This window comes from Ceratosolen solmsi, unplaced genomic scaffold (assembly GCF_000503995.2).
Source record: "Ceratosolen solmsi marchali unplaced genomic scaffold, CerSol_1.0 scaffold29, whole genome shotgun sequence".
NCBI classification, from domain to species: Eukaryota; Metazoa; Arthropoda; class Insecta; order Hymenoptera; family Agaonidae; genus Ceratosolen; species Ceratosolen solmsi.
The window spans coordinates 4,017,844-4,029,039 of NW_011948417.1; the positions used below are offsets into that span (position 1 = coordinate 4,017,844).

The window sequence follows — 11,196 nt, forward strand, 5'->3', positions numbered from 1 at the left end:
GGAATTTAAATGCGTTGAAACTCGATTGAGTAAGAAAAAATGTGTTCAATTATGGGAGATAAACAATAAAAGATGTGGTTTGTTTAATGGATGGGATTTCATTTATTTACCCGAATATCTTTAACATAAATCTGCTAGCTTGTTATCGCAAATAAAACATGTGTGCTTAAAATTTAATCGAACGAATATTTGGGAACGAATAGATGGGAGCTGAATTTTTGCTTTTGTCTTTATATTTATTAATTTAATAATAAATTCGAAGGAATTCGCAATTAATTAGTTCATTTAATTTATGATAAAAAAAAAAAGAAGAAAAAAATAATGAAAAACAACGATGATCTTAATTTTATTTTATTCGTTTGCTTCTACGTAAATACAATGATCGAGAACTCGTAGAAAACCTTACGCAAATTGAAATTCTTTACGATAGAATTCCGATTATGATTATTCCTGGTAGAAATAGAATGGGAAAGGTAATAATGGCAATGCCACAAGCACAAGTCACGGTGGTCCGATCGTCATTCGCGTGAGTAATAATTTCGTCATTACATAGGAGAACGGTAAAATGCATGAAAAACATTAAAATCAGATTTGAACAACTAAGCCAAGTTCACAATGTAATCACGTGCCGCGCATATCGCGCATTTTCCAAGTAATAATCGACGAGGTTCAAAGATGGCCATGTTTAGTTGATGATGATCTGTCAAACGTCACACGCTCGACGGTTGTTCACGAGGAATGGAAGCCAAGGAAATATGTGCATGAGACTACAGTGCCTTTATTATCATTGCCATTGAAGAGGACTCGACCATTCGTCGGTTCATGCGGAGAAAAAAGATTACCGAGGCGCGAAAAGGTTACGCGAGGAGCGACAATAAGGTTAATTTTTTTGTTTTCATTCACGACAATGCATTTGTCATTTTTCCCTTAATATATTCGTTCTATTAACGATCGACGAATAATGCGAATGCAGCTCTTCCGCTTAATTTAACAGAATTATTATGGCACGAGCCTCGACCAGCGCACAATGCGACTCCATCGCCACGTATATGGATGGTGTTCAGGTGAAGATAGCAGAGGCTTACAAGTCACCCAATAAAATTGCCCTGCCCACGGCTTATTACAACAAATTGCCTGACCTCTCGAAATTAACGTATGACTTTAGTTTGGAAAAAAGTGTCCTCAATAAGGTAGATTTCTTCTCATTCCTTCATTACATTATTAATTGGCTAAGCGAATCAACTTGTCTCTTACAACTTGCAATATTTTTTAGCTAAGCGTGAAAATTAATAGACAATGATTTGCCAAAAGTTAAATAAGCTCACATGTCATGATTATATCGATTTCAATTACTTAATCCATAAGATTTTCAAATACTTTAGCTGAAAGCCATTTGAACGAGCATCATATGACTATGACGAATGCTGCGTGTCGAAACACATAAAATTGATAAACCTTGAAATATCGAATAAATTATTTATTAATTGAAAGTATCGAAATAACGAATTGAAAGTAAAAAAATATTCAAGTATTTGAACGATAAAGCTTATCTTGTGTATATATCAATGTTACATGCATGGGCGCGCGCATATATGCATACGCTTAAACGGCGATTATACATGTATGCGTGCGCGCGCGCAAGCGCGTGTGTATATGCATAATCAGTATAGTGTTGTAATGCAACTATATATATATATATATATAGTTATATATATATATATATATGATTATGCATATACACACGCGCAACATTAATGTATAAATTTTTCCTATTTACTATATATATTTATATGTCTATATATTATGTATTTAGATGAAAGAATGGAGAAAAGCTCGAGTATCTTACACAGAAGCCCGCAGAGTTAGATTGGAAGAGAAACGTAAAAAAGAAATTGAAAAATCCCCACCTCCATCATCTCCGAGTCCTGAATCAATTGCACTACCTGTCAAAGTAGCTCTTGCTCCCGAAGCAACAATATTAACACCTCAACCACTATGCTCTCCTGCAAATGACACCCAAAATCACGTGAAAGCCAATGGACTTGATTATTCCGATTTTGATAACGATACGAGTAGTCCATTCGATAATATGGAGCTGAAAACTATTAATGAAATGGAAGAATTGGCACAGGTACACACACACACGCACGCGCGCGCGTATATATATATATATATATATATATATATATATATATCTACATTGACATAATTTACTGGAATTATACTTGTTGTTTTACAGGTACTGCAACCAACTACATCACAATGGGCACCTACTACAAATCTTGATGGTATAATGAATGATTTATTAATGAAACCAAGTGTAAATGAAATAAACAAAGAAAGGAAAATCATAGAATATGGAAAAAATAATGAAAATGCTTCAAATAATCATATAGATCTCAAGCAAAGAATGGTATCGTCCATTGTGCAAGAACTTCAAAAAGAGCTGGAGAGGCCGATCGCTGAGGTAATAATTTTTATTAAATAAATTATTTTTCAAATAATTTAATAGTATCATTGAGAGTAATTGATAAAGTAATTTTGACGACATAAGAAATTTAACCATTTGTCTATTGAACGTAAATATGATTTGTAATGCATAATTTGTTAAAATATTTATCATTAAAATTTAATACAAATTAAATTTTAGAATTGTCAGCCGTGGTCTGATTTTGAAAGTCCTATCCTTGACAAAAATCCGGGAATATCAGCGAAAAATTTACGTCCTATTGATCAAAAGGAACTGGCCAGAACATTAGCAAATCTATCCCTTGAAGATCAAAAGTTGGCAAAACGCTTGAGTGATATGGGATTTTCGTTATCAAGAGTTGCACGCGCTATTCATGATTTAGAAGGACAAGACAATAAAAATATTGTAGAATACTTGTTAGCCATTCAATCTCTTGAAGATTTTGGAATGTCGGAAGATGCTGCTGTAAAAGCTTTAGCTTTAACTCAATATGATAAACATAAAGCCAAAGTGTATTATGAAAGTTTGTGTACTCTCAGAGACTTGGGATTTCCCGAAGATAAAGCGTCTATGGCATTATTGAAATGCAATATTGATCGAGATAGTGCTCTTGATTTGCTAATTGCTTAATTCCGTGCTACTGCAATAAACTGTACATAAGTGTTTGTCGAGTCTCAAACTCGATACTAATCAAATATCATTAAAACGTTATTGCATAACCGTTTACTGATTAGTTCCAATTTACAAACTACTTTTATACTTGTAAAATATTTCATGGATGATTTTTTGTATATACATTAAGTATTTAAAATTTTCGTTTTAAATTGAGTCAAAGTCAATCTTGGCACACTTTAAGAATACGACAATAAAGTGTGGAATATAATTGAGTCGCTTAGAAACGTTGCATTTATACATATTGAAACTCTCTTGTAAATAATAAATTTTGATTATTCACAATTAAATCGAACGAAGGTAAAAATTTTTTATTTCAATATATTTAAAAATATACAAGCGTTTTAATTTATTAAATATTTCATTCAATTATATATCCTATATACATATATATCATGATTTTCTATAAAATTTGAAGTCTTAATAAATTCTGTAGCGCATCTAAAAGCAAATTGTTCAAATTAATATTTAATATAAATGCGTCGATTGTGTTAAGTTGAAAAATAAATTATTACCTATGGCAACACAATATCACAATTGTTGGAATGGCAAAAGTATTTTTTCCACTTCCTAAAAGGATCCATGCCTCGGAAAATATTGGTTCATTACAATACTTATTCATACATATGCTAATTGGTCCATTTAATAATAAACCAAACGGTATCAGAGATTTTAGGTATTTATCAATGCCAAAGTTTATTTTATCTAAAATTGGATTTTGTTTTACATATACATTTGGTGGATCCCATGAAATATCAAGAGTATGATGAAATCTATTTAATTTAAACATTAAATTAAGTTAAACTAATTAGATAAAGATAATAATCCATTGATTACCTGGAAAGATAAACTTTTCTAAGCGACAACTCCCATAACGAAATCACTTTATTTTCATATATATCGTGGATAACGAGTAATTGCCTTGGTAATTCTATTACAAATTTCTTATGTTCAGAATTATTTTTGGATAATAACAATAGTTTGGTCTTGATATTGCAATTATTCGTTTTACTATTAGATCTGAAACAATCGTAGAGAAAAGATATTTATATTTTAATTAAATTTTTCATTTTAACAATAACCAACCGCAGCTAATTATAGATATGGAGTCTCACCCATGCGCTATTGCATTCCCAGATTCTTCACTCATAGGATATTGAACTTTACACATTAATTGATATAATACAGGCAACGACAAATAGTTTAAACATGGATTAGAATTAAAACGAATACAGGGGGCTGATAAAAAACCATTTAATGGTAAATAACTCAGTTTATTGGAACACACGGATATAATTGATAAAGAATTAGATAATGTTAATCTGTTTGGAATTTCTTCCAACAGATTATTATCAACAAATAATTCTCCTAATACTGGTAATGCGCCAAGCCATTCTGGTAGTGCGACTATTCGATTTCCAGATAAAAATAAGCGTTCAAGATTTTTCAATTGACTCATAGCTGAAGTGAGAAATAATTAATAATTAACGAATCTAAATAATTTTTAGACTATTTAGACTATTTAGATTAAGACAATTTATTCCAAAGATATGAGTGTTACCTACATTGTGGTAATGATGTTATAAAATTCTGATTTAGCAACAAAGATCGTAGATTCTTCAAATATCCTAAACAAATAGGAAGCTCCTTTAATTGATTGGCACTAAGATCAAGTACAGCCAGATTGTTCATATGTCTCAAAGAATCAGGCAGATGTTCTATATTATTACCATATAAATATAAATTTGTAACATTTGAGAAATCAGAAATCCAAAGAGGAAGACTTTTCAATTTATTCCACTTTAAATAGATTTCTTGCACATGACTGCCAACATTCCTCACTGCATCTGGAATTTCAACTAAATCTCTATAATTCCAATGCAGAATTATTTTTTCTGCTACTTCGTTTATCAAATCATTCAAATCTAAATTCATGTCGTTAAAAAAATTGTCAAATAAGAATTATTCATTAGATGCGAACGAAATGTAATCAACTTTTCTTTTTGAATTTTAACAAGTAACCTTTTGGCATTGGCTTAAAATAGCTTTGACCTACTGAGCAGTTGGCAATATTAATAACTTGAATATACGAATTGAAAAGAACATTTTCTTCATCAATTTCACGAAAGTGCTTTGTTATTGCATTTAAAATTATCATTTTTATGGGTCAATATACGTACTTCATTATATTAAAATTTATTTTCAATTTTACTTCACATCATCCTATTATAAACAAATTTCATTTAATATAGTCAAAGACTGATAGATATAGATAGATAGAACAATAAGCGATAATTTCATATTGCATTTATACATTCGCATTCATAAAAGATTAAAGAGTAATTACTTGAATATAAAAATGTCTGTTTGCTTATAAAACGGAAAAATCCTATATTGGCGGGTCGCTTTAAAATAAATAGAACACAATTTTTTTGCGCAAACTTATAACTAGTTTAACTAATTAATTATAATTTTTTAATTGCTTAAGGCTCACGATTACTTCAAATAAATGCAGCGTTAAGTTATTTTGTGTTTTTCCTTATCCTCTACGTGATTGTTACATACTTTTTTATTTAATTTCTAAAGGAAAAATAAGAAGAATTACCGAATAATTTTCAATGATAAACATAAAAGTTAAAAATGATTAACTTCAATATTATTTATAATAATTTCTTACCTTTCTGACATTAAATTGAAAAAACATTCCAAAATAAATCACATCTCTAGGACGAATAATAACTTGCATAATCAATCATTAAATGACATTAAAGTACATCATTGGTAATGGTAATTCGGTAATAATACAATATATTTATCTCTAAAAAACTTTTGCCACCGTATAATCTAGTTTATACGTAACTATCACGTTGTGTACAGATGTGACAAAAAGTTAAGGTACTTTTAATTTTATATTATAAAGTCTTATATCACTAATATCACGTCTATGTATAAATTAAATAACTACTTGATTTATTATCGTGAACCAACCGAACTTTCAAGTTATGCACAACATACGCACTAACAAGAATGCTTATAATAAATATTTTAATAAATTATTTCAATTATTATAATTAATTCTCGTTTTCAGTTTTTTTATTGTATTTTTAATTAGAATTTATTTATATTAGAACTTATATTAATGCTTTGCTTGCATAAATTACGCCCGCTTTAATTCAAACTCATTGTAATATTTAAATTTTACTTCTAAAATCTCTTGTGGATAATGTAATTAATAATATTACATAATTTCTTAATTAACAATAATAATGCAAAATTGAAAAAATTTACATCTTTAAACATTTAAAAGTACGTTGAGACACCTTATTTATTATTTATCGTATAAAAATAGTTAATATGTGAAGGACAGCTTAAGTTTCGAGTCCATAAATAGCTCGAGAATTTTATTATACAAATATAATTTAAAATAATTTCAAATACTAACGAACCTCTAATTGCAATTGTTTCAATAAATACTAACCATTTTTTATTTTATACACTGATTTGTATAATTGACAATTTAACATTGGATTCTTACTTTATTCCACGTCCATTTACAATTTCAAATCAATTTATTACCCAAAAATTTATTATATCGTAAAAATGAATTTAATAAATTCAATTTTTATAATTATACAAAAATAATGAATTTTTTTATTCTGAAAACGAAAAATTGTTGTTTTTCAGTAACACAGGCAAATTTTATTAAACAAATAAACTTGTATTGTACGTTTCATAAATATTCTCAATTATAATTATTGTTTTTAAATAATTAAATTAGAACTATATCAAGCAACTTTTAAAGAAAATTTATGATTTTACTATTTGGGATGATCCTATTTAATGTTAATTAAATATTGCATTATCTATTTTTCAATCTAAATTCTATCGAAATATTAACATAAGTTACCTCTTATAAATAATTTTAACTTTAAAAATTGCATTATTTATTATAGATTCAATCTTTAATAAAGGATCCATAAATGCTAGATTGATTAATGTTACAGGTACTGCAATGAAAAGAATTGTCAAATTTTACATAAATTCAGTTTATTGTAAGAATTTACTTAAGTGGTATGAAACGTGAGGAATGCGTAGCACCAATACCAGGTCTACCGTGTTTAACAGGCTTATAAGTAACAGAGAATTCTCCTAAATAATGTCCAATCATTTCGGGCTTAATTTCAACTTGGTTAAAAGTTTTGCCATTATAAACGCCAACAATGGAACCAACCATTTCAGGAACAATTATCATGTTTCTCAAATGTGTTTTAACAATTTCCGGCTTCTCGTTTGGTGGAGCTTCTTTCTTTGCTTTGCGTAATTTTTTAACCAGAGCCATAGGTTTGCGCTTCAGACCACGAGAAAATCGTCTACGAGCTCTTGCATGCATCAACTCCATGAGCTGTTCACTGAAAAATAGTTTATGTAATAAAAATTTTTTTACGCTTTAAATAGAATAATATTAATAATTGAATGATAAACAACACTTTTCTGCAAATTCATGTTTTTTTTAAATTTATTTTACAATTATATTTATACTAACAAGAAGGTAAATATATTTTTTTGAAAATATTAATTTTATATCTATCTAAAATTAATTAATATATCAATTAAATTCATTATATATAATAGTTGAGGTAATATATATATTTCTGCTTAAGTTACAAGGTTAATTTGAGATAACCAATACTTTGAATCTTTTAACATACTTCTCGTATAAAATTATAAAAATTTATAAAACCAGTATGAAACAACCAAAACCAACAGAACCAAGTCTATCACAATATTGATTTTATTAATATCTTTGAATTTATTACTACATATTTATAATTTCTTAAATACTTTCTTTTATTAGTCATTTCAAACTTGATAAAATAATAAAATACATTTGATAAGTTATTTCTATTTAATCCGAATACTCTATATAACGCACTAAATGATACATTATTTAATTTTCATTCTTGTCACTTTAAACAAAGCATATCTCGCATATACGAAATTTTTGCTTTTTACTCAAACGCATGACTTTGCAAAATACAATTATAATCATAAAGAATCTTTTAATTAATACAATTAAAATTAATGTTTAATAGAATTGTATTCAATCTATGATAATATTGCATAAATTTTGCATCCAAAGTTTTTGGAAATTTCACTATACCCAATTTTATCTAACTCTTTAATATGTGAATATCTTGGATAACCACTTAAAATCTTTTTACAATGTTTTAATTGTATAATTTCATTATATATTATAAAGTCTAATAAATCTTAACAAAAACATTTAGAATTCAAAGTTTTACTGGGCCTCTTCCATTTTCGAAAAATTCTGTTTAGAAATTTTTTTGCAATCTACGAACTGAATATTAATTCCTGTTGATGGGGAGACATACAACTTACTTGGGCATATCAAGCAGTTGATCAAGATCAACGCCTCGGAAGGTAAACTTCCGGAAAGTCCTTTTTTTCTTCAATGTTTCGTCTGCCTATAAAATAAAAATAACAAATGTTAAAAGTACAATAAATTAACCTATAACTTCTCAGATATTTGCTTCAAATGTATTTTGAACTTAAGCTTTCATAATATTTATTAACAAACGATTAATTAAATTAATTTTCAATTATATTTTAAGTATTTTCATAACAAAAACATTATGATTGCTTAGATTATTATAGATCCGTGTAAAATAATTTTTTCACCGTACCTCAGCCATGTTTCACTGTACCAAAGAGGATTATTAGAGCATAAAAAGAAATAATGATCGAGACTGCCGACAGTGAAGTTAGATAGATCCACATATTATTCTCTCTTTATTGGACTCACTTTATTGGTCAATTTATTAATGTGCGAAATATAAGTAGACGTTGAGAGGCAATAATTTTGTTAAAAAAAAAAAAACAACAACAACAATAATTCATTTTGATGAAGCTTCGGTTAAGGTCTAAAATATTAGGATGAAAAATATATTATCCGTAAACGTATATCGAATAACGAATGTTGGCATAATATCAAAAGAATAAAAGATTTTAATTTTAAATGAGTGGTTAACTGACGGGGTAGACTCGATGCAATTTTAAAATTAAAATTTTAAAATATTTCACTCTTCAACTTCTTTGTATTGATACAAATTCCTTCTCAATTTGTCTCTTATGCTATATGGAGTAGTGCCAGAAGTAGTATTATAGAATATTTTACATTTTTTTAATTATTACCTCGGCATAAATCGTTCTTAAATATTTATCATAATTTTTTTTTATATCTCGACGTATCATGTTATATAGTAATTAGAAATGTTGAAAAACCATTTCTGTTTCAATGGATTCCCGTACGTTCGTATATTCGCGGGCTTTCGAGCGGACCAATAAGATTATACGGGCTCTATACGCATGCCTCATCGACGTTAAAATCCATGTGTGCCGTTGGCCTAATGTTTCGGTGGTGATGAGCTGCGCAGTGCTTACACTAAAATTATAAAAACTCGTGAATGAGTGTGGAGTGGGGCGAGGACTCGGGGTCACGATGATAAAGGATTGTTTTTCTTCTTTAGTTTCCTCGGGCACTCAGCGTTTAACTTTTTTTCCAAACTTCGAAGCATAGAGGGATTTCAATTCAAGGTGTCGATATCTTATAATACGTATATAATATTTTCTATCGCATAGCAATGTACGATGAAATATTAATAGATTTATTATTATTCTTAATGTTTGAAATCATTGATTAATAGTCCATAGCAACTCATTTAATTTTTTTTTCCAGTTATTTCGATTAATGTATTGAGATATAAGACATATCTGACGTATTACATTTGTCATGTTTTTGTTTTGATGTTCCGTTAAACATCCAGCGTTGACTTCGGGAATTTTATGACATTGTGGTTAAATTTGTTACATTCAATTAATTATTTTATATAATGCTGATATTTGTAAATTATTCAACATTATTAACATACGCAAAGTATATGCGCAACATCTTCATACATTAGCTATATATTATGGACACTTATATAGTTATACGCATCAGCTTAATTCATCCGATACACACCTTAAAATACTTGAAATTTCTGTAATCAATTGTGTCAGATTGCGAATTTTTAATATTAAAAAATTACTCAAGAATTGTACAAGTTACTTGTGACTTCTGATAAAATTAATTCTAACAAAATTAAGGATCTATGACATTTTTGAAAGTCGCTCAAAATATTTATTGAAATATCTTTCATTCTATCCTGTACATTTACGTGCTACAATCTTCCTATACGAAATTTAGAGAGTAAAAGTAGACAGGAATTTCTTCGTCTATGCACTTAGTAGTTAAAATGTTTGTCTGTTAATGCAAATAATCCCCTAATAATTACGCTACTCGCCATTTATTAATTTTGGACTCCACTTTCCAAACAACTAGTTATCATTATGAATTTATTATTGTTCATGAATAAATGTAACTCAATAATTTAAAGACACTGTTGTTGAAAGATGCTGAATTCTCTCGGGAAATAATAATAATATACGAAATTTATTTTATCATTGTGCTAATGTAGCTTAATACTTTAAGTAATTTTACTCAATTTTGCTAATGACGATTGTAATATATTTATTAATTATTTTTAGCCTATTGATGTTGATTAAATTAAGTTGCAGTTAGAAATTAAGGTAAGAATTATTATTTATCATGCTTCCTACTAGATATTAGAGCATTCTAATATACGAAATAATCCTTACATTATTTTAGAACTTTTTGATTAGTGAAAAAAAATTCCAATATCAGATGAGCTTAAATATAAAATTTGATGCCGATTGAATTAAATCGGTATGTTAGAAGATATTCCTAATGAAGTTTCGTTTCTTCATGCATAAGACATGAATAGATTATACTATTTATAAATAAATATGTTTATCATCAAAATTAAACTAATATTTTTTTTTTTTTTTTTTTTTTTTTTTTTTTTTTTTTTTTTTTTTTTTAATTTAATTTACAAATGTTTCGACGAGATTTTATATTTTATAAAATCTAAGGAGTATATTAAAAAAAAAAAGAAAAAAAAGAAAAAAAAGAC

General features: G+C 27.9%; 3 protein-coding genes across 3 annotated transcripts; 1 reads left to right on the plus strand and 2 right to left on the minus strand.

The window, feature by feature from the left end:
* Positions 1-490: 490 nt before the first annotated feature.
* Positions 491-3,418, plus strand: LOC105359675 (uncharacterized). The gene is made up of 5 exons (XM_011496323.1): positions 491-879; positions 995-1,190; positions 1,814-2,131; positions 2,240-2,467; positions 2,651-3,418. The coding sequence occupies exons 2-5, from the start codon at positions 1,002-1,004 to the stop codon at positions 3,098-3,100; spliced, it is 1,185 nt and encodes a 394-aa protein (XP_011494625.1). The 5' UTR covers positions 491-879; positions 995-1,001; the 3' UTR covers positions 3,101-3,418.
* On the minus strand, positions 3,306-5,206 carry LOC105359983 (leucine-rich repeat-containing protein 28). The gene is made up of 6 exons (XM_011496754.1): positions 4,708-5,206; positions 4,258-4,603; positions 3,980-4,171; positions 3,658-3,915; positions 3,522-3,583; positions 3,306-3,319 (listed from the first exon to the last, which is right to left on the minus strand). Exons 1-6 carry the CDS (start codon positions 5,075-5,077, stop codon positions 3,306-3,308), a joined length of 1,242 nt encoding a protein of 413 aa, XP_011495056.1. The 5' UTR covers positions 5,078-5,206.
* A 1,964-nt stretch (positions 5,207-7,170) lies between these two features.
* On the minus strand, positions 7,171-8,947 carry RpS15 (ribosomal protein S15). The gene is made up of 3 exons (XM_011496324.1): positions 8,848-8,947; positions 8,543-8,628; positions 7,171-7,551 (listed from the first exon to the last, which is right to left on the minus strand). The coding sequence occupies exons 1-3, from the start codon at positions 8,854-8,856 to the stop codon at positions 7,203-7,205; spliced, it is 444 nt and encodes a 147-aa protein (XP_011494626.1). The 5' UTR covers positions 8,857-8,947; the 3' UTR covers positions 7,171-7,202.
* Between the last annotated feature and the right edge of the window lie 2,249 nt (positions 8,948-11,196).